Genomic DNA, 27953 nt, shown 5'->3' on the forward strand with positions numbered 1-27953 from the left:
ATTGCCCTCAATCTTTCCCAGCATTAGGCTCTTCTCCAGTGAGTCCTTCCTTCTCATTAGGTGGCCAAAGTATTTGAGTTTTAGCTTCAGGATCTGGCCTTCTAAAGAGCAGTCAGGGTTGATCTCCTCTAGGACTGACCGGTTTGATCGCCTTGCAGTCCAAGGAACTCGCAGGAGTCTTCTCCAGCACCATAGTTCAAAGGCCTCAATTCTTTGGCGCTCAACCTTTTTTATGGTCCAACTTTCACTGCCATACATTGCAACTGGGAAGACCATAGCCTTGACTATGCGCACTTTTGTTGACAGGGTGATGTCTCTGCTTTTTAGTGTGCTGTCTAGATTTGCCATGGCTTTCCTCCCAAGGAGCAAGCGTCTTTTAATTTCTTGGCTACAGTCCCCATCTGCAGTGATCTTGGAGCCCAGGAAAATAAAATCTGTCACTACCTCCATTTCTTCCTCATCTATTTGCCAGGAATTGAGAGGGCTGGATGCCATGATCTTAGTTTTCTTAATGTTTAGTTTCAACCCAACTTTTGCACTCTCCTTCTTCACTCGCAGTAAGAGACTCTTCAGTTCCTCTTCACTTTCTGCCATTAGAGTGGTATCATCTGCATATCTTAGGTTGTTGATATTTCTTCTAGCAATCTTTATTCCAACTTTTGATTCATCTAGCCCTGCCTTTCTCATGATGTGCTCTGCATATAAGTTAAATAGGCAAGGTGACAGTATACAGCCTTGCCGGACTCCTTTCCCAATTTTGAACCAATCAGTGGTTCCGTGTCCAGTTCTTACTGTTGCTTCTAGGCCCGCATGTTGGTTTCTCAAGAGACATATAAGATGGTCTGGTACACCCATCTCTTTAAGGACTTGCCACAGTTTGTTATGATCCACACAATCAAAGGCTTTTCTCTCTATAACTGTATATATTTTAGAAGAATATTATTACATTTGTTGCAATAATACATTAGTACATTTGTTGAAGCGAATTTAAAAATTATTCCCAAGAATCCTTAACAATGTATGTATTTGTCTTTGCAGTTTAAGGCAAGGGTGAAAGATAGGGCTTTGTAATCTCCAGTAAAGGTCTATAAGTCCTCCAGTCAGATCTGATTTCTGTTGATTGCCTGGACACAACTATGTAGTTTACTTGGTAATAGTAGATAAATAGTTTGTGCATATTTATTGACTTCCCAATCTAGGCTACAGCCCTGGTATTTTGGTGGTCAAAAAGTATTTTGAGTTTCAAAAATTAACCTGCTGAGCCTATAGGGACAAAGTCAGAAGATGCTGCCATCTTCTAATATGGTTTCCTGAGGTCCCTTCATTGCTGTCATCTTTGGAGGTGTTATTGAGTGTATAGCAAAACTTTCTTGACCTGTTCCAGACAAATCAGAAGATGATGTTGATCGAGAAGCTCAGCTGTTAGAGATGAGGCTGACCCTTACAGAAGAGAGGAATGCTGTAATGGTGCCCTCTGCTGGCAGTGGGATCCCTGGAGCACCTGCTGAGTGGTAAGGCCTGTAATAAAAAAGTTGCAAATCTCTAGCTTTGCAAATTGCTTAGATTTGCTTGTGGTGAAAAAAAATAGAAAGGTGCTAGGTCAGTGGTGGCAAACCTATGGCACGCGTGCCAGAGGTGGCACTCAGAGCCCTCTTTGTGGGCACGCGTCTCATGTCCCGGAGATGGCAACCGTCCCTCTTCAACCAGCTGCCCGAGGTCCCACGTGGCCAGATGCATCCCGGCACAGCTAGTTTCCTTCCCCCCCTGTCCCGTCCCTCCTGTCCTCGCATGCTCTCCTTTTCCCGGGCAGGACCCACTGCATTGCCTCCTCAGCTGTCGGCTAGCTGTCCAGAGTGCACCGGTTGAGGAGCTGGCAAGCTGTGGGACGGATACCGTCGGCCCCCATGCGCTCGCTGGCCTCTGTGTGTGGGGGCTGATGGTGTCAGGCAGTAGCTGCCCTGGCCCCTACCTCACCTTGCCTTGCCCCGCGGCAATTGGCATACCCACCCTGCCTCGCCTCGCCTCACCCCACAGGACGATCTCCCCCAACCCTGCCCGGTCCCCATGAGCAACATTGAGATGACCACGCCCACTTTGGCCACACCCACCCAGTCTGCCATGACCACCCCAGTCACACCCACCCAGTGGGCCACATCTCACATGGCACTCAGCGATAAATAAGAGAGCCTTGGTGGAGCAGTGGGCTAATGCCTCCTTAAGTAACACCAGCTGCCTGCAATTAGTGCAGGTTAGACTCCTACCAGGCTCAAGGTTGATTCAGCCTTCCATCCTTCCGAGGTAGGTAACATGAGGACCCAGATTGTTGGGGGCAATAAGCTGACTTTGTAAAAATGCTGCTTGTGGGGGGGAGAAAGCCCTAATAAGCAGGCATATACATAGAATGAAAGCTATTGCTAAGCACATTGGTTTGTGCTTCTTAGATTGTAAGCCTCCCTGAGGCTTCGGAGAAGGGCGGGATATAAATGGGATTAAAAAAAAGTGGGTTTTGGGTTGCAATTTGGGCACTCGATCTCTAAAAGGTTCGCCATCACTGTGCTAGGTTAACTTGCTTGTAGCCATGGAGAAAGTGTAAGTACTGTGCCAATGGGATGAGAAGTAAAAAAGTTCAGTTACCCTCCTGGAAAATGGTGGAAAGGTAAAGAGAAGACTGGTTTCTGAAAATGGTAAGAGTGGGATATTGTGGCTGTAAGATATGCATGAGAATGAATGAAATGCCTAGTAAATAGTTAAAGTTGGGCAGGGAGTAAAAGTGAGAAAGAATGATGTTTTCTTGATTGTTTAATGTAATATATAAGGAATGCTAGTCATGATGTTAGAGTTATAGGGGTTGGAGGCTTAAATATGTTTGTACTTGGTTTGTAAATGATACCATGTTATTGATCGAGAACCCAAATAGTAGATGTGCAAGTGCAAGATGACTAGTGAGTGATATGTGGCCTGTTGCAAGGAATTATTGCTTGTTGAAAGGTGGGAAAATGTCTGCATATAAGAACTTGCTTCTGCCCATTTTGTAATTTAAAAGTGAGAATTGTGTCAGGAAAAATGAAGTAAATTGAATGCAACAGGAATGGGACATTTAAGAACTATATGTGTCATATAACAACAAGACATAGGATCAAAAACCTAATGGGCGCCAACTCAGTGTGAACTAAATATAGAAGAGATTGACCAACACAAAAGAAATACAATGAGTATTTGGTCATATAGACAGAAAGAATGAGGATGACACTGTGAACCAAATCTGTGAAGGAAAAGTGAAAGAGTTAAGAGAAAGGGGGAAAAAACTAAGAAAATCATGTTTGGATGTAGCTGATAAGCTACAAAGCTCTGGAGAGTTATGATGAACTAGATTTAGCCATGTTTCCTTTTCTTTTTTCTCATGCCTTTTATTTATTTATTCCTTGTTTGTGCTCTGTATAATGTTACTTACCCTGAAAGAGAGTAATATTATGAGTAGAAATGTATGTGGATCACATGAAAAGCCCTATTAGGCCATCTAATCCAGCATTCATTGTCACATAGTGGCCAACCAAATGTGCACAGGAAGCTCACAAACATGCCAGAGTTGTTACTTACTTGCAGCTGGTGTTTAAAATCTACTGGCCATGAGTAATGAGTAGGTAGACAAGGAAATGGCAAACCACTCCAGTATCTTTGCCATGAAAACCCTATGGACAGTACCAAAAGGCAAAACGATATGACGCTGGAAGATGAGCCCCTCAGGTCGGAAGGCGTCCAATATGCTACTGGGGAAGAGCAGAGGGCTAGTACTAGTAGCGCCAGAAAGAATGAAGCGACTGGGCCAAAGCCGAAAGGACGCTCAGCTGTGGATATGTCTGGTGGTGAAAGGAAAGTCCGATGCTGTAAAGATTTTTTCTTCATAGGAACCTGGAATGTAAGATCCATGAATCAAGGAAAGCTGGACGTGGTCAAACAAGAGATGACAACACTAAACATTGACATCTTAGGTATCAGCGAACTAAAATGGACAGGAATGGGTGAATTTAATTCAGATGACCATCAGGTATACTACTGCGGGCAAGAATCCCTCAGAAGAAATGGAGTAGCCTTCATAGTCAATAAAAGAGTAGGAAAAACAATACTGGGATACAATCCTCAAAATGACAGAATGATCTCAGTTCGAATCCAAGGCAAACCATTCAATATCACAGTAGTCCAAGTCTATGCCCCAACCACCGGTGCTGAAGAGGATGAAATTGACCGGTTCTATGAAGCCCTACAGCACCTTATAGAACTAACACCCAGAAATGATGTCCTTATCATCATGGGGGATTGGAATGCCAAAGTAGGAAGCCAAAAGATAACTGGAATAACAGGCAAGTTTGGCCTTGGAGTACAAAATGAAGCAGGGCACAGGCTGATAGAATTTTGTCAAGAGAATACGATGGTCATAGCAAACACTCTTTTCCAACAACCCAAGAGACGGCTTTACACATGGACATCACCAGACGGTCAACACAGAAATCAGATTGACTATATGCTCTGCAGCCAAAGATGGAGAAGCTCTATACAGTCAGTAAAAACAAGACCAGGAGCTGACTGTGGCTCAGACCATGAGCTTCTTGTTGCAAAGTTTAGGCTTAAATTAAAGAAAGTAGGGAAAAGCGCTAGGCCAGTCAGGTATGAATTAAATCATATCCCTGTTGAATATACAGTAGAGGTGACAAATAGATTTAAGGAATTAGATCTGATAGACAGAGTGCCTGAAGAACTATGGACAGAGGTTCACGACATTGTACAACAGGTAGCAACCAAAACCATCCCAAAGAAAAAGAAATGCAAGAAAGCAAAATGGCTGTCTGAGGAAGCTTTGCAAAAAGCTGAGGAAAGGAGGGAAGCGAAAGGCAAGGGAGAAAAAGAAAGATATGCCCAATTAAATGCAGAATTCCAAAGAATAGCTAGAAGAGATAAGAATGCCTTCTTAAATGAACAATGCAAAGAAATAGAAGAAAACAATAGAATAGGGAGGACCAGAGATCTTTTCAAGAAAATTGGAGAGATGAAAGGAACGTTTCATGCAAAAATGGGCATGCTAAAGGACCAAAATGGCAGGGACCTAACAGAGGCAGAAGAGATTAAGAAGAGGTGGCAAAATTACACAGAAGAACTATACAAGAATGAGCTTAACGTCCCTGATAATCACAATGAGGTGGTCACTGACCTCGAGCCAGACATCCTAGAATGTGAAGTGAAGTGGGCCTTAGAAAAGCTGAGCAACAACAAAGCTAGTGGAGGTGACAGTATTCCAGCTGAGCTATTCAAAATCTTAAAAGACGATGCAGTAAAAGTGCTACACTCAATTTGCCAGCAAATTTGGAAAACTCAACAGTGGCCACAGGATTGGAAAAGATCAGTTTACATTCCAATTCCAAAGAAAGGCAGTGCAAAAGAATGTTCAAACTATCGCACCATTGCACTCATTTCTCATGCTAGTAAAGTTATGCTTAAAATTCTACAAGCTAGACTCCAGCAGTATGTGGATCGAGAACTACCAGAAGTACAGGCAGGATTTCGAAGAGGCAGAGGAACTAGAGATAAAATTGCTAACATACGCTGGATCATGGAGAAAGCTAGAGAGTTCCAGAAAAACATCTACTTCTGCTTCATTGACTATGCTAAAGCCTTTGATTGTGTGGATCATAACAAACTGTGGCAAGTTCTTAAAGAGATGGGCATACCAGACCATCTTATTTGTCTCTTGAGAAACCTATATGCGGGCCAAGAAGCAACAGTGAGAACTGGACACGGAACCACTGATTGGTTCAAAATTGGGAAAGGAGTCCGGCAAGGCTGTATACTGTCGCCTTGCCTATTTAACTTATATGCAGAGCACATCATGAGAAAGGCAGGGCTAGATGAATCAAAAGTTGGAATTAAGATTGCCGGAAGAAACATCAACAACCTAAGATATGCAGATGATACCACTCTAATGGCAGAAAGTGAAGAGGAACTAAAGAGCCTCTTGTTGCGGGTGAAGAAGGAGAGTGCAAAACTTGGGTTGAAACTAAACATTAAGAAAACCAAGATCATGGCATCTGGCCCTCTCAATTCCTGGCAAATAGATGGGGAAGAAATGGAGGTAGTGACAGATTTTATTTTCCTGGGCTCCAAGATCACTGCAGATGGGGACTGTAGCCAAGAAATTAAAAGACGCTTGCTCCTGGGGAGGAAAGCCATGGCAAATCTAGACAGCACACTAAAAAGCAGAGACATCACCCTGTCAACAAAAGTGCGTATAGTCAAGGCTATGGTCTTCCCAGTTGCAATGTATGCCAGTGAAAGTTGGACCATAAGAAAGGCTGAGCGCCAAAGAATTGAAGCCTTTGAACTATGGTGCTGGAGAAGACTCCTGCGAGTTCCTTGGACTGCAAGGCGATCAAACCGGTCAGTCCTAGAGGAGATCAACCCTGACTGCTCTTTAGAAGGCCAGATCCTGAAGCTAAAACTCAAATACTTTGGCCACCTAATGAGAAGGAAGGACTCACTGGAGAAGAGCCTAATGCTGGGAAAGGTTGAGGGCAATAGAAGAAGGGGACGACAGAGAATGAGGTGGCTGGATGGAGTCATTGAAGCAGTAGGCGTGAACTTAAATGGACTCCAGAAGATGGTAGAGGACAGGAAAGCCTGGAGGAACATTGTCCATAGGGTCGCGATGGGTCGGACACGACTTCGCAACTAACAACAACAACAAGACATCCAATAGTAGTAACTGAGAAACTACCCCCATTGAATTTGTCCAATCCTCTTTGAAAATCATCCAAATATGGGACCATCATCACATCTGAGGCAGTACAATGCAGTTGTAAAACTGAACAGAATATGGTTTGTATAATTTCCCACTAAATATGGCTGCCCTTGGTATTTGCACAATTAATCAGGTTTGGTTGCTAAGTCAAAAGAAAATCTAATACATATTTTGGAAGCTGCCCCAGGACAACTAAACAGCCTTTGGAATGGTCTCTATTTGAGATTTTTAAACAGTGGCTGTGTTGAAGGAGGATAGGAAATGTAATAGCAAGTAATATGAAGGATGTTTGAGAAAAATCCTTAGTTTCTATGCACTTTCTTTAAAATAGCAGATTTTTTAAACAAAAGTTTAATTACAATATTCTGTAGGAGTTGAATCAATATTTATTGCTACTGCACTTTAGCTGATTTAAAAGAAAAAAAATGAATAGCAATTGCCTGGCTCATTCACTTAAAAGCCTTCTCTTTCCTTGTGGTATTGCATGTAAGATTAACTTGGATTCAGCATTTATAAGGCCTGACTAGACAGAGATATTTTGCAAAATCGTCCTTTCAGAATATTGTAAGTATATAAAAAATCCTGCAATCTTTGCCATCCCATAAGAGTATAGGAAGGGTTCACTGAATGTAGAATTTGGGTTCCTGACAATCTTGGTATTCTTAAAAAAAAAAAAGCTTCCAGTCCTTCTGGCTGTGAAAAGACACCTTCAAATGCATAAGTAATGTTATTTGTCCTAGAGATGAGTCCCTAGGAAGAGTCCTTCTTTCTTATGTGTAGAGTAAGAAATATAATTGTTGGTATGGAAAAAATGATCTAGATGGAATTTTCAGATATCACGTACTGTATATCTCATAGGATCATTTCACATGCTACACATAGAGGTAGTACTTGCTTAATGATAGGTTGCTTAGTGACAATCAGTCTCCCCGTTCTGTACCAGCCTGCTACCGGCCCTGCAGAAAAGGCAGGGACAACCCCTTTACAAACGGCAAGAGGCTGGAATTACGCCTGCCAAATTTATAGCTACAAAAACAAACAAGACACGAACCAAGAAACAGGAGCTTTAAGAAACACGAACTATCCAAGCGGTTGCCTTCAGCAAACCAGCCCTCCCCACACATTCCCCTTATATAGAGTTCAGGGCGTGGCTTCTCTCTGCCTCCTTCCGAGAAGCCCCATTGCCTTCCTCTGTTTACTCCTAATTGACTGCCTCCTGCGTCGGGCGTCCTTGAACAGGGCCAGCTGTGGGTTATCTTCATCCACGCTGTCAGGCTCACACAGCTGGGTCTCCGTGGTGACCAAGTGGGAGGGGCCTGGCTGAGGGCTCTCATCAGCAAGATCTTCAACCCCCTCAGCAAGGTCTTCAACACCCCCCTCCTCCTCCTCTGAGTCGTCCGACCCAACTGCTGAACCCACAGGCTGACCCTGAATCACAACACTCCCCTCAAAAGCTAGTTATGACCCAGTTCTGGGTTCTGACAACTGCACACATGCATGCACAAATACACATGGCCAGTTGTATCATTCCATGGTTACATGACTGATTTACAATGTTTTTTGCCAGTTTCCAGCCTTTTTGGTCAAGATGGTGGCTACAGTTGCCCGACAGAAACTCTGCTCCATTTTTTTTTAGTCGCTTAGAGATAAAAAGGGAGCAGGACTTCCATTGTCTAATCAATCTGCAGATGCCCCTGCTATCTACTAATTTGAGTGTGATACCAGTGCATCAATCAAAGCTGTAGTGTCATCCTTGACCCAGAAATGGTTCTATATCCCCACATTCTCTATGCCTACAATTGTTTTAGCTATGTTTTGGATCTTGGAGAAATGATTGTCAAAAGGTAGCACAACTTACTTCTGGTTCAATCTGTAGAAGGCAGAAACTGTTTGGGAGGCCTTCAGTCATTCACTTGATCAATCTTCTTTTCTCTTCATGTCCATGAAAACTAGAAGCCCTAGTTATTTGCTCTCCCTTCCCTGACAGACATGCACCTTTGCACTTAGTTAACTACATAAATTACAGCACATAAGAAAAATCTAGTTCCTTGAAATGGACATGCATATTTGTGTGCTTGCTGATGAGAATTCTGCCATGACTGAACACTGACGCTGAAAATTACTGATTGTCCTTTTCATCTGTAAGAAAAAAATTAAGTTAAAGCTACGTTCACCAAGGTTATCATTGCCTTGTCCTAGAATTACGTGGGTACTGAATGTAATGTACACTGGCTGTGCATCACCAGGAACATGTCCTGCATTAACACTCTCCTGCATTGATATGCCAGTGTGGTCCGTGGCTTTTGTTTTTTTTTAGGACACCTGTGCCTGGTATGGAGACACACATTCCAGTCATTTTCCTTGATTTAAATGGTAAGTTTCACCATGGCAAACAATAAGAGATAAGAGCAATATGAAGGGAGGTGAATTTCAAGAAAAGGGATACAAAGGGGATGTGCTGAGTATTTACTGACGGGTGAAAAACAGCCCTGTAAGCAGTTATAAGAGGTTTATGGTTGAATCTGGGTTAGTCACTGGGACCAGAAATTTACTCTTCTGAGTTTTCGGACTCATGCTGGAGCCCATCTTCAGGGAACTATAAGAGGTCCTGTCAACCATATGTTCCTCTTTTTCTTCTCCTTTACTTCCCTTCTCCAGAACAAGAGCATTTGCTTTGTGCATTGCAACTTTACCTTTTCACCTTGAAAAATTCTTGGAGGCTATCAGAGATGCTGGGCATGTAGTCTAAATAATGCCCTGTGCTTACCCTTTCAGGCTGTAGTCCTCCGTTTAATTTTTCTAACCATAAAACTCTTCTTCCTCTTCTTCTGTTGGAGCAGCCACACAGATTTCTTAACTTCACAGTGAAAGCTCTACATGTGTCTCCTTGTGAGGACTGGATAAGGGAAAGAATAAAAATATTCCATTTTTGTTAGTCAGATTGTTTGCCCAGCTTACAAACCAATGGCCAATTTGGTCTACTATTGTCTATTAGAAGTAAATATTTAAATGATACCTCAATCATTTATGGTGTGCAGGTATTCCTTTCATTTCTTTGAGACAAATAAATTTACTGATTCAAGTAGGATGCTTACATGATTTAATCTCACAAAATATCCTCATCTTTGGAACTAAGAGTTAGTTATTGTGTTTTTACAATTTTATAATCACAGTTGTGCAATCGTGGGTTAAGATGAAGTTGCTTTAGACCACTGTTTCTCAGCTTTGACAGCTTTCAGATGAATAGATCTCAACTCTCAGAATTTCCCAGCCAGCAGTCTGAAAAACTGACAAAATTGAAAAACATAGCTTTAGACAAAAACAGGTAGCCCTCGACTTACAACACAACAGGTTATTTAGCAAACCATTTGAAGTTACAAGCAACTAGCTAAAAGGGACTTACAAACTGGATTTGAAGTTCTGAAGCTCAGGCACCCTTCTCAGGTCACGTGACCAACCTTTGGACACTCAGGAACAGCCTCATGGTCATGTGAGCACATAATACAATGTGGTTTTTTTGCTGCAAACCAGCACTTCTGGTTTTTAGCAAAATCGTGCCTATAATGAACATTAACAACTTTAATGTTAGTTTAACATCTACACAAAAAAATATAAAATCAGTTTGTCATGACATATAACCATAATGGGCAGGCTCCCTTATGGTCATATGTCAAGGACTACCCCTACTACACTGGAGCTCCTGTGTGCTTTTGAAACAACTTTTGGAAACTGAACCCAATCCACTTGCATAGCTGTGGTATCCAAGCCTTTCTAAAAATATTACATTGTGTGCAGCAATTGCTTACTGAATCTCATTTTCTCTCTGTGTCCCCCCTTTATAGCAGATGACTTCAGCTCTCAGGATAATCTTGATGAGCCAGAAGCTGGTGGTTGGGATGCTACCCTTATTGCTGAAGATGAAGATGAATTCTTTGAGTTACAGATTGTAAAGCACCATGAGAGTGAGGTAAGGCAGTACTCAAGCATTGGAGCGGGAAGGGTCTCTTGCTGCAAATGGGAGGTGTTATAGCAGCCTTAGGAAAAACCCACCTGGCATGATCTTTTGGCTCTTAAGGACTCCCGCTCTACTAATGTATTTTGAAGCTAGTTTGAAATTTATCATTTGGAAGTTTTAAGAACAAGGAGAAAATATCTTGTGTTGTTATTTCTTACTGAGATGGTCAACTGGTTCCTAGCTTATGCTTTAAATCAGGGCTTCCCAACCCCCAGACTGTGGCCTACTAACCGGGCCTTGAGCCCTTCAGAATCGGGCTGCGGAAATGGCAGGCAAGCATGTACACTTATCTCCATTTGCGTGAGCAGCAGGCAAGCATGGGCAGGCATGCTCTATTTGTGCGAGCGCTGCTCGCACAAATGGAGCTGCACAAGCAAGAGTAAGCATGGATGTGTGTGCACTCCATTTACACAAGGGGCAGAACCGTGCACCTGCTGCTCATGCAAATGGAGCTGCATGTGCATGAGTTTGCTTGCCCACCACTCATACAGAACCAATCCCTCCCCCTGCAGCCAGTCCACAAAACTGGAATGATTGGAGAACTCTGCTTTAAATAAATGCAGGTGGAGAAAATGATTGCTCCTCCAAGCAAAAAGAGTTAGTGCCTACCAAAGCTAGCATGTGAAGAAGGGTTAGACCGTTAGAGCCTAGCAATGCCTTTAATATGTAGATTTTCTGTGCATATTGTTGCTGTGTGATGGGGTTTTCCATTATGTGAGCTCAGTTTGAAGACATACACTGGAAGTTTATTACCTCATTGGAAAAAAACCTGAATTTTTGACTTAGAGAAGTACACATTCTTGCATTCCTTACCATCTGAATAGTAGATCCATTGTTGTCATATTAAGGAATAGCATAATTTCAGAGCAATTTCAGACCAAACGCTGTTGAACTTATGGCTGAGAACATATCAGCATAACCTTCTCTTTATGGAAATTGAATTCCTGCCTTATATCCTTAGATCTCCTAAAAATTAGGAGCCACTGCAAACAGAGCCATTGAGGCTAGTGATCAAGCACTTTTATTATTATAGTTTACAAGGCTATAGTCATATCCTAGGATATGTAATTGTCTATATTGTCTATACTCCAAGACAAAGCAAATATTTTCCAGGAGGAAATGTATGCAATGCTGTGACAGATTCAAATGACAATGGTGTCAAATCATGATGAGATTAAAAACAACTGTTGACATAAATGAGGACATCTTTAACCTAAACTTAAAATTTAAAAACTCTCAGAAAACGATGACAAAAAATGAACAAACAAACCAGATAACAGAACACAAACTAGAGGACAGTGACCCAAAGAGTGAAGCTACAGATGAAGAGAACCATAGCTTAATACAAGCAAAAGAAAACTTACAAGATTTTGCCATAACAATGGAAATGGAAAAGATACCTTATTTTTCAGGGCTTCAAAACAAATTTGAAGATAGGAAAGAAGATCTAACAAAATGGATTATAGAGCAGACAGAAGAATCATTAAAGTTTGGGAGACAAAAATGCATGTCTTGCTTAACTTGTCTCGTCTATTCCCAACAATATTTACAAAAATACAGAAAGAATCCCCTGACAAGTTGAACACACTGACTTGAAAAGTTACTTGGCAAAAGAAGAAGGCTAGAGTTAGATTCAAGAGATTTGATTTGACTTACCAGATGGAGTACTATATGATTAAACACTTGCTTGAATATGGTTAAAAGAATAGATAAATTATGGATATAAAGGGGCCCTACAGTAAGAGGGACAAGATAGACAAGTAGTATAGTATTTTTATAATATATGAAATGTAAAAATATTGGGATGGTGTATGTGAATGGAAAGTTTGGATAATTAAAGGTAATTAATTATTATTGATAGTTTTTTTAAAATATATGAACCCAGACAACACACTGTTTACCAAGCACTAAAGATTGTTATTGTAAAAAAATATATCAGTAAAATATATTTTTAAAAAAGAGATTCTAGGGAGTAGCTATCCTAAATCTTTTCCTCTTTCCACAATCCATCTCTGGACTGTGCTGTCTGTTACACCACCCCACTCCTTGGAATGTGTTCCCTCCTTCTTGGAAACCAGCTGGGTTATTGTAGTCCATCACCTCCTCCTTCATAGACACATTCTGTGGGTAGATATATGGGGATGTCCTCTTTTTTGGAAAACAAAACATAAGCTTTCTATGTGAGTTGCCTACTATGTTTGAATTGGTACTAAGTGGCAAAGTGCACAGTTTTCTAATACTAGAACTTCAGCCTGGCTATAGTTTGTCTTTATTTTTTCTGGATGATTTTGCAGGTGAAAGCTGAAGCTTCCTGGGATTCCACAGTTCACAACTATACACAGCTTAGCAGAGGAACAATGGCTGAACAGAGAGTCTACCTGATTGTGAGAGTTACAGTACAGCTTAGCCATCCAGCAGAAATGCAGCTTGTCCTTCGTAAGCGGATCTGCGTCAATGTTTATGGCAAACAGGTACACTATTAAAACCATTACCTTTCTGGATCAAGCCAAAGATCCATCTAGCTGACCATTTGGTCTTCCAACAGCTACTAGCTAGATAGATGATGTAATATCCCAATAGTAAATTCTTTAAAATTCTGCCCATCCTGTTTTCCCTTCTCTAGCCAGCCTGCCGGAATTCCAGAAATTGTAAATACATCTGAAATACATCAGATTGTTTTATAGATTTTAATGAATACTATGTTCCAAATATTTGGAAATTCAGGGTCATTTTAGCATCCTTTCAGGATCCAGACATGGTTATCCAGGATTAAACTATTGGTAAAACTTGATATTCTCTATACTTTGTTATCTTTTTGCTGTTGATGTTAACTTTGATATCCAAGCATCTTAAAATATTTTGTGCAGGAACTTATATCACTCTTAAATAAGGTTTTTTTGTATGATTGAGTGGTTAGGATCATTTATTGCATCCTAGAAGATGGTTATGTTGGAATTCAGATATACTTTCAAAATATCTTCATGTGTAAAGACTTTCAACTTGTTTTTGTGGTTTGGAGCAGTAGGGAGCAGGGTGTACTATCATAATAGCATGCATATTGTTGCAATGAACAGGTAATCTAAGATTCATTCATGGCTCTTAACTTTTAGAATTCTGAAAGGTACTATTCCATCAAATATCTCAGCATGAGACTGAAAATACTAGGGCAAAACTATAATTATTATTAACCGTGTAAAGTGTATTTAGCAAAAAAAAAGCCAGCCTCCTTTTGTCAGAAGATCTTCGATGAAAGATTAAATGGACTTTGGGATTAATCAGTTAGCCTCCAGTTGTTTGTACTCAGACCTTGGTGAAAGTGCTGTATTCAGTATGATTGGAATTCATAGTGTTTTTCCATCTATTGAGCAGTTTTAGACTTTACCCTGGGGTATTCTCTGTAGCCAGATTTCCTTATCTAATTGACTGTTTTTTTCCTTTCTTTCATTGTTCCTTGCTCCTGATTCCATGGCAGTTGCTAGAATGCTGCATAGAGGTTCCATGAGGGTAGTAATATTATCACTTTTACAACAAGCATCTTTTTCTGTATGGCTTCTGTGTGTGCAAGAAGCTGAAATATTGAGGGTCATTCATGTCGTCAGCATTGCTTACTGCTGAAATAGATAGTTCATCTCATAGTGACTTTTATAGGCAGTATTTGATAGGTTGTTACCTTAATGAGCTTTTCTGCATGTTAGCAAAACACGCTTCAGCAAATCTATGCTGCCAGCAGATTGTCCCATCTCTCATCATCCCACATAGTCAATATTGTTTGGTGACATTTGTAATAGAAACTTTTTTTTCCCTGCTGTGTGTTGAAATGAAGTTATTGTTGGATCTTTGGTTTGTGCTTTATCTGCTTTGCTTATTTCTGCCTTGCTCTCCAACAGCTCAGTTTTGAGTGAGGGTGAGACAATAGAAAGAAGATGCTTAAGCAAATTCAAGACACACTGATTATGTAAACATTTCCACAGACCTAGTCTTGTTGGTTTATTATAGCATGTAAATTATAATGGCATAAACCAGCCATTTCCAACCTCCAGATGTGTGGAAATTTACTTTCAGTATTCTCAGCAATAGCCATGCCAGCTAAGGATTGAGACCCACATCTGGTGGGTACCCAAGTGGGTTTTCAGAAACTGACATGAAATTGGGTGATAATTCTAGGGTGCTCAGTGATATTCTCCTTGGGCTACTAAAATTGGATACCCAACATATTTCTTACAAGCTTGAGACAGTTTATATTTACTTGGCCTTATAGCAATGTGTTCACGTGGTAAACTATCTGAGATTACTGTAGAAAGAAATCCAAAAAACAGCCTCACATGTGTTTATATACACAGGCATATATCCCTTCCATAATAGAAAGAGGCCTAATATATTGTTTCAGATCTTTGGCTCATCTTTCCTATGGCTGGCAGCAGCTTTCCAACATTTCAAATGTGGGACTTTTCAGCTTCTAGAGGTCACTTTATTGGAGATGTTGGAGATCAAAGCTTCAAAGCATGTTCTCTGCCATTGACCATGGATAGCCAATGCCAAAGATGCTCAGTTGGTGTAATTTGTTACAGCCATTAGCATAAATTCTCTATAAATTTATTTTCTATGCAGCCTGCTAAACTCACTGGGCTATTTAGCTATTCTGTCTGTTATCAATGCACAGTCCAAATATGTATTACAAAACAGTATTAATAACCTTCCAAGTACATAGTAACTTCTCTGCATTAATTCAGGAGTCAAGATTTTAACCTCATGAACCTTCCTGTCAGAATAAACAATGTCTCTGATCCTCTTATATCATTGTTTGTAATGATCCCAGTGGCCTGGGATTCAGAAATCAGGCTTGTTGGCAATGCAAAGCATCAGTAATTCCAATCTCACAAGTAAATATGCACATGCGTAGAAAAAAAGGAAGAAAAATAGCACAACAATTAAGCAGTCACCTTGTCAGCATTCTATAACGATGCAAGCATCAAGCGTAAAGAATTTGGGGTCAGTTTCACATATTTACTTCCTGGGAACCAGAGCAATGTTTGACCTCTCTACCTTTCTTTAATGGGACACAAGCCTGCTTAAATCCACACAAATCCCCAATCTTTCCACACTGTGGGGAAAAAACATTAAAGGGTTCCAAAAGTGGAGTCATTTCACAATGGGTGAATAACCCACGAAAGGGGTTTTTGATAGTATGATCATGAAAGCAATATGTTTAATTAGGTACAAAGGAGGTTGCTTTATTAAGGGTGAATGAGCAGGTTGTTCATCTGTAATATATATATGACGTGGAGATGGCCAAGGGAATATTTTCCACCACACAAACGGGGTTTCCAAAAATTAAATGGCTCTGTTTTGACTTTCCTTTGGCTAATCTGTTGCTGTCTGCTTTTCTTTCATGCTAATCAATCTGCTGCTGATATGAGTATTGGTTTTTAAGAGAGAGACCTGTTTTTAATATTGACTTATATGAAACTACAAGATCTCTTTTTCATCTCTAGGGTTTTGCTCAGAGTTTCCTGAGAAGAATGTCTTCCCGGAGTTCTGTACCTGGCTGTGGAATCACCTTTGAAATTGTTTCAAATATCCCAGAGGTGAATATTATGGGAAATTCAAGTAATAATGCTTCTAAATATGCCCACGCAAATACAAACCACTTTCTTTTGCTAGTCTTAAAGGGTATACAACCATCCTAAGAGAATCCACATGTTGGATTTTTAACATATGGTCACAACCGATTGGGACAATTTCCCACGGAGGTTTCAAAGGGGAGGATATGCCAGGAGGAAACCTCTCCCGTATTCTTAGTTCAACATTGGCCATGTTAGGAATATATATCTAGCAGCTCATCTCATCTTATCTTAGAGACCCTGTTTCTTAGTACTTAATGCTATCTACAATGTGTTCAGTTACTTGGAGGTAAAGCTCAGTTTCTTTCTACATCATGACTATTTCTCAAATATCTGTAAAGCCTACTCTGTCCCATGTCTGCATCTAGACTTTTAAAAAGTTTTTTTTTTAAAAAATGCACAGAAGCATTTATATTTAAAATGCTCAACTTAAACAAAAATAAAATGAAGAACTTTCAGTGGTTGAGTGAATATTGACTATTGAAAAACACCTTATTTCAGTGGTGGGATTCAAGCATGTGAACAACCGGTTCTCTGTGTGGATGCTGCTTCCGGAAGTTCATTCTGGGCCTGGGCAACTAAAAAATTAGCTACTGGTTCTGCCAAAGTGGTGCAAACAGGGCTTTTTTTCTCATAGAACGCTCAGAATGGAGTTCAGGCATTTGGATGGAACCTTGTAGGGTAGGCAAGGTGGGTTGTATGACATATGTGAGTTCTGGCACCTTTTTCTTTTACAAAAAAAGCACTGGGTGCAAACCAGCTGAATCACACCACTGCCTTGTTTTAAATTCAATCTTTAGTCTACCTGAGATGTGCCAATTTTGTGTGTATCAGAGTGTGTCTGTGTTTACTAGAGAAAGAAAGAGAGAACGAGAGAGTATCTCTTCAGCCATATAGAGATACTTTTAAAGGGATTTATCCTCCCCACTAATTCTAAACTTGCCATCATAAATATTGCTCAGCATGTTAAGTGTCCTATGACCTACCTGTCTTTTACTTTTTATGTGCCAATGGGCTTGCTAAGTTGAGAGGTTTTCTCTTTCAGGATGCTCAGGGGGCAGAGGAACGTGAGGCATTAGCAAGAATGGCAGCCAATGTTGAAGATGCAGCTTCTGCTGCTTCAGAAGTCCATATAGAAAAATACCTTCGAAGTGTGTTGGCCGTAGAAAACATCCTTACTCTTGATCGGCTGCGCCAGGTTAGTTAATTGTAAGGGAAAGTGCTACATGGTGTGTAAACCTCTATAGAGCTCCAGTGTCATTTTTGGGGTACACTTCAGTTAAACCACATCATAAATGAGCAAGGCTGGGTATTGCCTATTCTAAGGCTTATCCTGCAGGTTTTATCTGTTTCTCATCTAAAAATCCCAGGAAACTGTTGCCAGATACTGGCAGTCATTTAAGATTAGTCAAGAAGCAAAAAAAGAGTGCTAGCTCTATACGTTCCAACTCTAGCTATAAGCCCTGTATTTTAAGTCTTGTTTTATTTTAAAAAGTAATAATACACTGTGCTAAATTTCAAATGTTTGATCCTGAAGGGTTCTGGAGCCATACATCAGCTTTAGGGTTTGGAACTGTAACATCTACTCTAACTTTATTGTTAAAGGCCTAAAAATTAAAGTGGTCTTAGGAATGTTGATGAACCAAACTATTTTTTTTATTTTATCTAGATTATATCTCACTTCCAAAGAAAATAGAACAACAAGAAGAAAATAGAACAACAATAGGTCAATTTCCAAAGAAAATAGAATAGGGGGCAGCAATCATGTTTATGCATAAAGCTTCACTGTATTCAAACAAAGAGTAATCTAAAAAAAATAAGACTGCGCATAAGTAACATTTTCATTAGCCTAATCAGTAATAAATGATAATTATTCTAGTGGATGGGTAGGATTTTGTCGAGAAAGCTCTAACATTGGGAAGGAATGGCTCTTTAACATTGCGGCGTTTTTTTCTTTTTGTAAATTTTAGAGTAGCAGCTTTGAAACAGGAGCATTCTCCCCTTCTTTGAGGGACTGGGGCCAGCCTCACTTTTGGTCTATTATTTTCAACCCAGAAGTGGGTTGACCACTAGCAGAGGGGCGTTTTCAATATTTGTAGGGAAGGGGAGGTAATCATTCTCTGACTATATTGTCATTATAATATTATCATTATAATATAGTGACTAGATTATTATTGTAACTTAATTTTGGGGGGAAATGGTGTATTGGTGGGCTCAGTGTTGTCTTATTCCAAAGTTGGGTTCGTGTTGTTATCCAAGAAGGTCTGCATGCTGTCTTAGACTGCATTTATATGACAATTTGTTCCAGTCTCTGATTACGTGCATGTCTTAGCTGTCTCCAGCAAGATATATTGGGCTACGTTTTCCATAATTCCAAGCCAGTAACACTCACCTACATAAATGTTCTCAATAGTCCCTACAGAAATGCCTATCATTCCTTGCCCTTGATTCAGTTTAAACTTGCTTTTATATGATACGTGAATATTAGAGAAAGAATGATCTGTTTCTTCTTTGCAGGAGGTTGCTGTGAAGGAACAGCTGACAGGAAAGGGAAAACTTTATCAGAAGAGTCTCAGTTCACCAAATGTCAATCGAGTGAGTCTATAATACTTGAGCTGAAATCCTCCCAAAACATAGTTGGAAGAGGGTGAAGAGAAGAAAAGAGTAGTTCCACAATGAGTTTGTAGGAAAATGAGCATTTCTTCATCTGGGAACACCATACTGCAGGCATAGGAAGTATCTTCCCCTTCTGGTGATCTGTTAGTTTGCTGTAAGTTTTGCAGATTGAAGACTCCATTTGAAAGTCATATTTTATTGTTACTCTTTCAGCTATCAGGAAGCCGCCAAGATCTAAATCCATCATACAGCCTTGCTTCTTACAAAGTAAGCATTCAATTTGTTAGTGAATTTCTTTATTGTGTTTGAGAGCTTGCACTTTTTCAGAAAAATAGGAATTTAACTATTTGGGAAAATTGATTTTGAAAACTTCTTTACTTATTTTTTACCTATTATGAGTTCTAAACTGAGTTGTCAGTTTTAACTAAGATACGTGATCCAAGACGGGATGTGGTTGTTAAAAGACATAATATATTTTCTGTCTAAGTTTTTATACCTAAATCACTCTAAGAATCAAAACTATAACATACCGTATTTTCTGGCGTATAAGACGACCCCCCCCAACTTTTGAGATGATTTTCAAGATTTTTCGTCTTATACGCTGGAAAATCAGCGAGCCCGTGAAGGCACGCCCTCCCCTCTCACTGTGGAGGAAGCAGGGCAGGCTGGCGTCTGGCGGGAGCCGGCAGGGCAGTCCTGCACACGTGCGCGCTCCCCGGCTATTACGGAGCACTCCTTAGCAGCCGGGGAGTGTGCGTGTGTGCAGGACTGCCCTGCCGGCTCCCGCCCAATGCCGGACAGCTCCGCCGATGCTGCCTCAAGAGGGAAGAGCGTGAGGCGCCTGCCATGGCTCCCCGATGACTCCTTAGGAGCCGGGGAGCGCGTGCGTGCGCAGGACTGCCCTGCCGGCTCCCGCCAGACGCCAGCCTGCCCTGCTTCCTCCACAGTGAGAGGGGAGGGTGTGCCTTCCCGGGCTCGCTGACTTGCAGCCAATCCGGAGCCGAAAGGGGCTTTTCCTTCCACCCACCCTTTGGAATAGACGCAAGAGCTCCCAGGGTCTGGTGTTTGCAAGGGGGAGGGGAAGGGGCTGAGAGGCTCTTGGGGGTGGGAAGGGAGAGTCATGTTGGAGGGGGGACTGGACTAAGGAGGCTTGAAGTTGCTTTGCAAGAACGGGGGCACTCAATTGATTTATGTACTATTTTCCGGCGTATAAGACGACTGGGCATATAAGACGACCCCCCAACTTTTGAGATGATTTTCATGGGTCAAAAAGTCATCTTATACGCTGGAAAATACGGTATTAATTAATTATATTATTTGGTATTAATTTACATTATACAGGTAGTATAATCTCAACCTATAACCACAAGACCAGGATCTCAGCCGTTGAGCAGAGTGGTGATTAAATTAAATGCTTCACTCAGCAACTGCAGTCCCGGTACTTCCAGTTGTAGTCGTTAAGTGGTGACATAGGTTGTTAAGAAGAATGTAAGGTTGTGCCTCAGGGAATGGGAGCCCAGTGTAGGCCACATATAGACCATGCACAAGCTGGTGTGTGTATATATATGTGGTGCATGTAGTGCAAAGCTATAGCAACTTCGGCCTACTAGCTTGCAATGTGGCACTCATTGGCAGCAGCACCAGGCCTAAGTCAGGGCCTAAAGTAGAGACCTGGGGCTCTCAGCACTCTCAGCCAGCTGTCATTCCCCCAAGCCTCAATTTCAGCCCTAGCTCCACCACTGCAACTGAGGAAACTGCCCAGATTTCACATCTGCCTGTGTCATCCCTAATCTAGGCTGCCTAGTGCAAGACTGGGCCCAAAGTAGAGGCTTGGGCCCTTCAGCAGCCTCAGCCAGCTGCTACCACTCCAGGCCTCGACACCAGCAGAGTCTTGTTTTTAATTTCTTTTTTTTCTTTTTTTCTTTTTTTTTTAAAGGATAGTTTTTAAAAAAAGTATGGCTATTGTAATGGTGAAGGGGATTATAACTTTCCTAAATTTCAGCTATATCTTTGGGCATAAATTTTGGATCAGTCTTCTAATGGGGCACGTGATCAAGTCCACTGTTGGCACAGAATTATTATGTAATTCCTTTAATATCACAGCAGGGGCTTGGTTCTGTTTTTAGCCAAGGCCCATGTGGAAGATGTTGAGATTTCATAATATAAGTTTGTTCTGTGAATGACGGTTTACAGTTTGAAAAAAGCAGGTAAATCTTTTGGAGGGAAGGCATGGCCAAGTAGGAGTATTTATACTTTTGTTCATCTCTAGATACTTTCAAAGTGTCTTTGTTTCTTAGTGTTTGTAGTTGACTGCTAAATTCCAGAGAATCCACAAATAGTTCAAGAATCCTTGAACAACAACATTTTCAACAAGAAGAATAATTCGTAATCTGAACGCTCATTGTTTTTCTTTCCTTTTTTTATGCCTTTGTTTGCTTCTTAACCCTTCAACGATATCCATCCCTCATTGCATGTGTCAGTGTCTCAAGGTCGTGGCAGAGGTAACAAATTCATTAGATTCACCTAATGAATAGGATAAACAAAGTATCCCTTTCTGGAGTGCTTTTCCACGGTCTTCTGTGACTTAACTCTAATCCTAACATTCTGCTTTGGATTTGCTGCCGCTGTGCTTCTTTTTTCCCTCTTTGCTTCATTAACCTAGCAAAAAGTAAACTTTCTGAATGTGGCGGTATGCAATCTTGGTCTGGAAGTGGCCTTGGTTCTGAAGCAGAGGAGCTTGCCTACTTCATCTGAGCAGTTGGAGAGATCTAACTATTGAAATGTGCAAATAAATAGCATGCACTGGTACAGAGCCATCGATATATGAGAAACATAGGAAAGTTATCTAAATCCCAAAAGTTAGCTGTTCATCTCAAGGAGTTTACAATCTAAACTTTACTGACAGGAGGATGGAACAAACTGAGAATGAAGAATGAACTCATTCAATTGTATGCATGTTGTAATGTACATGAGGACGGCTGGATCAGACAAGAGGCATGGTATCCTGGTGCTAATAGCAGCCAGACAGATTTCTGTAGAAACAGCACAAGCAGGGCCTGAAAGGAAATATTTCTCCCATGAATTGCCCCTGATGGCTAATGCAAAAGAACAATTAAGGATGGAAATCAGAGTGATGGCTGTATTAGCGTTTTGTAGCACAAACAGCAGAAAGTCTGGTTTCACTTTAAAAACTAAGGAATCATATTAGCATAATAATTTGTGGGTGAAAGTCCCTTTTATTAGATGTATGGAGTATAATCTGATGCATTCTTTTCTGCATATTCTATCACAGGACTATATAACAGGCATTCGATAGACTGTGTCCACAGATTGTGTTCTGTGGACATCCACCCAATAATATATTTGTAAATCTTTAAGGTGGCATAAGAATCAGTGTTTCCGGGTTATATACCAATTCTACACACATCTGCTTAATTCATTTATTTATTTAAATAATTTATTTGCTATATTTTCATATGCTCAAGACATCATGCAAAAGAAAGTGAAGCCATTTAAGCTTATAATCATTCCCACATCTTGTGTCAGTGAATTTCAAACATTACATCACTGTAGAATGAAGTAGTATGCCTTTTTTAAATTTCTATTGAATTTACAGCCAATCTATTCCAATTGGTCTAGTAAGTATAACCTACCTTAGGGAGCCTGCAATGTGAGATTAGTTTGCTTGGCCAAATTGGCTGCTCCTGAACTGTTCTGTCCATAAATCCAGCTAGCATTTATACATTCTTATAGATGGCTTCAGCACACATTGAAGAGTTAGAATGGCTTTAGTAAATGGCTAGCTTGAAATTCAACCCACAAGGAGGTGATTTTTATTCATCCAGTCCTTCAGTGATGCAGTCATACATCATAAGCCTATGATGTGTCAAATTATACAATGCAGTAGCATATACATCTAGGAGTTTTTTTTAACTCCTTCCATTGTGTTTCAAAGAAGGCTTAATTCAAGGTTAGTACCACTTTACAGCATAAACTATAGTTGTCTGGTTTAGGCATGTTATAGTGATATAATTTGCAAACTTTTGCAAGCCATTGAACTATCTGATGATGGAATATACGCTCTTTCCCTAATGGTTTTGCATTCCCAGTCTGGCATTGATTCTCAGGACTTTTCCTGAGTTCCTATTGCCTACTTTGTATGAGTAAAAGATGGCCTTTGTTTTGTTGATCACTAGTTGCAAGCAGTTATGTCAAAATGAAGTGGTTAGCCATGCAGAATTCAAGACAGTGAAAGTGGAAAGGAGAATTGCACAGATCAAATAAAATCCTGATTTATTTTTTGTAACTACTGATGACCAAAGGGAAAGCTAAAGATACTCTATAGTAAAGGGAAATTTCTGTGCCCATCAGAATTTAACAAATACATGTATAGCCTCAGTAACCATTGTAGGTTTTACTGTTTGTTCATATTATTTTTATAGTCTTTAGGTGTTATTTGCCATCCATTTGTGAGATGGTGACAGTATGCATCCATCAAACAAGAAAATACATAATAATAAGTGACTGAATGTTTCTAAAAATAAAATTCATAGTATTGGCCTTGCCATTTTTTTAAAATATTGTGGTTAATAAAATTCAATTTTCATGGCAGAATAATGCAAAAGATCTTTTCAGAATGAGTGGATTCAGTGGACCTCCATTTAAATGGAGACTTATGTTTTGCCCACAATTCAGTTTGAGCAACCCTGGTTGTTGCTTCATTTTTTTTCCAGGTTAGGGATCCCTGTATACCAGTTGCTTTGCTGGAACAGACCAAGGTCCAGTTAAAGAAGCATCCTGTTTCACATATTATCCAAATTTGAGAGTGGTGGATGGACCATGTAGGAAATCTGCTCTGAGCTGCATATTGGGGGCAGTTCTATAAAAGGGATGAATGACAGATGGTGGGGCTTTTGTGGGAAGAAGACAGAGAATTATAAGGCTTATTTGGAAGATGCTAAGGTATCTCTGTAATGACTTTGTCCCAATGTGAGACAGAGAGCATGATGTTCTTAAATGGACTGATGAGAATTAGTTTAATGAAGTCTGACCTTGGTGCCCAGTCATTTGGCAAACATTTCTCCAGACAAGTAATGAATAAGTTCTTTCCTTGTTACAGACTTCTTGCAGAAAACATAGCCATCCTTCTTTCTCTTTTATCTACTTCAAAAGAACAGAGCATAGGGGGGAAACCTAGGGAGATTGAATCATAAAGAGCATGGACTTCTCTAAGAACTAAGTGAAAGTGGGTTGTTCAGATATCAAGTGTTGGTCTTGGTACCCACCACTTCTTGAACAAACAACTTCATTCATAGTAGAATCTTGTGGCTCCATTGCAATAAAATAATTTCAGTTCGTTGCCACTGTAAAGTAGGTAGAAATTTCTTGTGTTGTACTTTTCATCTTTCTTTTGGGTGATTCACATGCAAAAGCCACAACTGTTGTCTAGGTTTCATTATCTAGTAGTTGTTAAATGGCATCCCACAGCCTTTCCATGGACTTTGAGATAGCCTATAAGATTACAGTGAAAAAAGATAACTCTGTCCCTTTTACAGAATGAATGCTTGCCAACTCAGTAACTCCTTTAGCATTCTAGTGCAGGTATACCAACTGTTACAGACGCTTTTTCCATTGATTGCTATTGTACAGACAGAGGCTGTCTTATTAAATGCTGCTTTGGAGTGCCCATTCTATGCCAACAGCTATAAATTAATAATGAAGGGCCAGAGGTTCTATTAGTGGCTAGTATGTAAGTTCAGTCTCTCTATTAAACATGCCCTGAATTTTAGTTCTGACACACAGCTCCAGAGAGTATTAGATGTTCAACCTCATTGCACTTTTTATCCTCAATCTGAACAGTACATCTCCATCAGAATATTAAATGACAAGAAACTATACTTTTCTCAGGACAGAAAGTTCTAAGAACTTCTGATGTCTGTCTCTTCTTTTAGAGAACACAACATAGGAAGAACTATAGCACAATTAACTTTACTAATCTTTCTGAAGTTATGCTTCCTCTGGATGTATAAATATCAATGCCCAGAATTCCCTAGCCAACAGGATGGTAGCTGAAAATTCTGAAAGGTCGATGCAAGGTCCAGAGGGTGGGTGGGGGATGCCACAATGGGGAAAGCTGATATACATACTTAATTATTACATTCACGTAGGTTAGCTTAATGTTCTGTAAATAATATTGCCAATGTCTTCCATTCAGGCCCTGATCAGATCAAAATCTGTTTAGATTTGGCTACAGTTTACAACAGGGCATTTTAGATCTTAACCTATGGTTCAGAAAAGCATAAGGAGGGCCTGTACCTTTCCTCTGCGGCATGGGATATCAACAGGTTTCTGTTCTTGTTTCATTGTATGTTTCAGCATTTTTAAAATTCTTTGAGCGGTTGTTATTTTCAATGTGATCGTTGTACAAATATATATTTTTCATAATTCCAGAGCCGATGGGAAAGCCAGCAAGACATTTCTCAGATTTCAACAGAATCCAGGTCCAGTGCAAGTCTCCATGATTCAACTCAGCAAAATGGCTCTACAGACCAAGGTAAAAGCTTCAGGGCAGATCAGTGATGTGAACTAACATTTGCAGCTTTAGATTCCTCCTCCCTCCCCTGATTTTATATAGGAGTATAAGATTCTTTTTGGACAAAATTTTTGACAAATAATTTTGGCAAATAATTTTCTTTTGAAACTTTCTTTCTAATTTCTTTGGTGAATGAGTACCACGTTGGATAGACAGTCATGATTTAATGTCATGAGCAAGGCCAGGGTTCCCTTTGGCGGAAAGACTTGCACAGAATTTATTTCTTTTCCCAGCAAAACAATGGAAGGAAATTGTTTGGTTGTTTCTTAGCAGCCAAATTCAACATTAAGCAAAGCCAGCCCATACGTTTAGAAATGGTTCAAAGTAGACTTCAGTAATATTGTGGATGTTCAGGAGACAAGTAGCAGCAGTGTGAATTAGTTTGTTTATTTGTCTGTTCAGGAGTCGGTAGCCTGGCTGCCTCTTACTTGAATCCTGTGAAGTCCTTCGTGCCTCAGATGCCAAAGCTGCTGAAATCTCTGTTTCCTGTTAGAGATGAAAAAAAGGGCAGGCAGACCTCTCTCCTTACACAGCAGGTACAAGATCATTCTATTTAGAGGGTTGCAAGCAAGAATAAAAATGAAACTGTTCACCAGTGAACAACTTTAGAACGGATTCCTGAGGTTAGCAAAAGATTGTTCAACCACAGTGTTGGGGTTTTTTTTTGTTTTTTGACTTACCATGTCATACTCCATGTGTACATTTCAGCATAATGTACAATTTGGGAAGCAAAAAACAATGTAATACATCAAGACTGGTTGCAAATGACTCAATAGATTGTAGTTGGTACTACAGTTTTGTGAGGGTTTTTTTTTTTGGCTTCTCCATCCTGGTGCCCTTCTGGATCTTACGATGCTACTGTTGTGTTTTGAGAATTGTAAATTTAACACATCTGAAAAGCATCATTTTAGAAAACCTAGTTCAGAATCACAAACTATGCACTCAATGGTTTCAGTCTGATTCCATTCACTGATCAAAACATATAAGGATCTTTTTGGATCTCTACCATAGGAGAAGTGTAAGAGAAAGAAGTCATCAGAAGAAAACTAAGATATGGTTCCATATCTAAATATTTAAAAGCTGCTGAAAGATTATCAGCATCTTTAGAATAGTAAACATCTAACTTGGAGTAGAGCCATCCATAAAAAGTTACTGACAAGCTACAAAACATCCCACAGAAAGAATAGCTGGGCTTTTTAAGAAGGGAATAATGTGATTGTTTTAGAAGTCATTCTTAGAAGAGATTGATTTAGAAGTCATCCTTGTATTGCATTATCAGTGTGGTTAAAGATGATGGGTTAATGTCTAGAACATAACATTGAGGGTCAAATTGATTTTCCCTGTTTAGACTGAGGGGTTTTTTAGTGCAAATACTGGCCTTTTGAATGTCCCCAGCAAGTTCCTGAGGTATTCAAGTGACTTGAATACCATGCATGCATGCATCACCCATGCACTCGTGACCTCCTGGTTGGACTACTGCAACGCTCTCTATATGGGGCTACCCTCGAGGACCACTCAGAGGCTTCAGCTGGTGCAGAATGCTGCTGCGCGAGTTGTGATGGGGGTTTCCCGATACTCCCATGTAACACCTCTACTCCACAAGCTACATTGGCTTCCGGTTGCCCTCCGGGTGAGACTCAAGGTGCTGGTGATGACCTATAAAGCCCTAAATGGCTTGGGTCTGGGATATTTGAGGGAACACCTACTGCCGACATCAAGTTCCCTTTGTCCTGTGCGCTCCCACTTGGAGGGCCTTCTCAGGGTGCCGCCTGTAAAAGACTGCCGGCGGATAACACCCAGGGGGAGGGCCTTCTCAGTGGGTGCGCCTGCCCTTTGGAAGCAGCTGCCCAAGGAGCTTAGGACTGCCCCAGACCTTCGGTCATTCCGCCGGGACCTGAAGACCTGGCTCTTTGAGCTTTCCGGCCCAGGCTGAGAGATTTTTTTTCCCCCTCAGGGATCAAATTTAATTATTTTAACTGTTTTTAACTCTTGTATTGTATTGATGTTTTAAAATACTTTGTAAACCGCCCTGAGTCCTACGGGAAAAGGGCGGTATAGAAATTCAATAAACTTAAACTTAAACTTAGCTGACATTTCTGTTACAAACATTTTGTTTGCATTTGTTTGTGCAAATGTTCTAGATGGACTCATTTTTCATGTTGGGTTTGCTCCTAAGCTTCAGTATAGTAACAGGGAAACCTGCAATTGCAGTGAGCTTAAACATAAATATATATGTTTATTCTGTTTGTGTCTCACCTTTGTAAGAGAAAGAAAGAGAAGTTCAAAACAGTGAGATTTCAGTATAATCTTTAATTGTACTAC

The 27953-nt window shown here is 40.4% G+C and overlaps 1 protein-coding gene across 3 annotated transcripts in view; it reads left to right on the forward strand.

Annotated features, from left to right (window-relative positions):
• The window catches only part of KIF13B (kinesin family member 13B), a 157619-nt gene that overhangs the window by 111306 nt on the left and 18360 nt on the right, over positions 1–27953 (forward strand). For 2 of the 3 annotated variants that reach the window (XM_083354305.1, XM_083354306.1), the window contains 11 exons: positions 1385–1511; positions 9105–9160; positions 10630–10754; positions 13097–13273; positions 16295–16387; positions 17469–17621; positions 18941–19018; positions 19253–19306; positions 21520–21540; positions 25490–25592; positions 26034–26167. In XM_083354305.1, coding sequence (XP_083210431.1) covers positions 1385–1511; positions 9105–9160; positions 10630–10754; positions 13097–13273; positions 16295–16387; positions 17469–17621; positions 18941–19018; positions 19253–19306; positions 21520–21540; positions 25490–25592; positions 26034–26167 — 1121 coding nt within the window. The remainder of the gene's footprint in view (positions 1–1384; positions 1512–9104; positions 9161–10629; positions 10755–13096; positions 13274–16294; positions 16388–17468; positions 17622–18940; positions 19019–19252; positions 19307–21519; positions 21541–25489; positions 25593–26033; positions 26168–27953) is intronic. The other variant, XM_083354307.1, reaches the window with a different exon arrangement.

The sequence above is a fragment of the Vipera ursinii genome (assembly GCF_947247035.1).
Source record: "Vipera ursinii genome assembly, chromosome: 1".
Taxonomy (NCBI): domain Eukaryota; kingdom Metazoa; phylum Chordata; class Lepidosauria; order Squamata; family Viperidae; genus Vipera; species Vipera ursinii.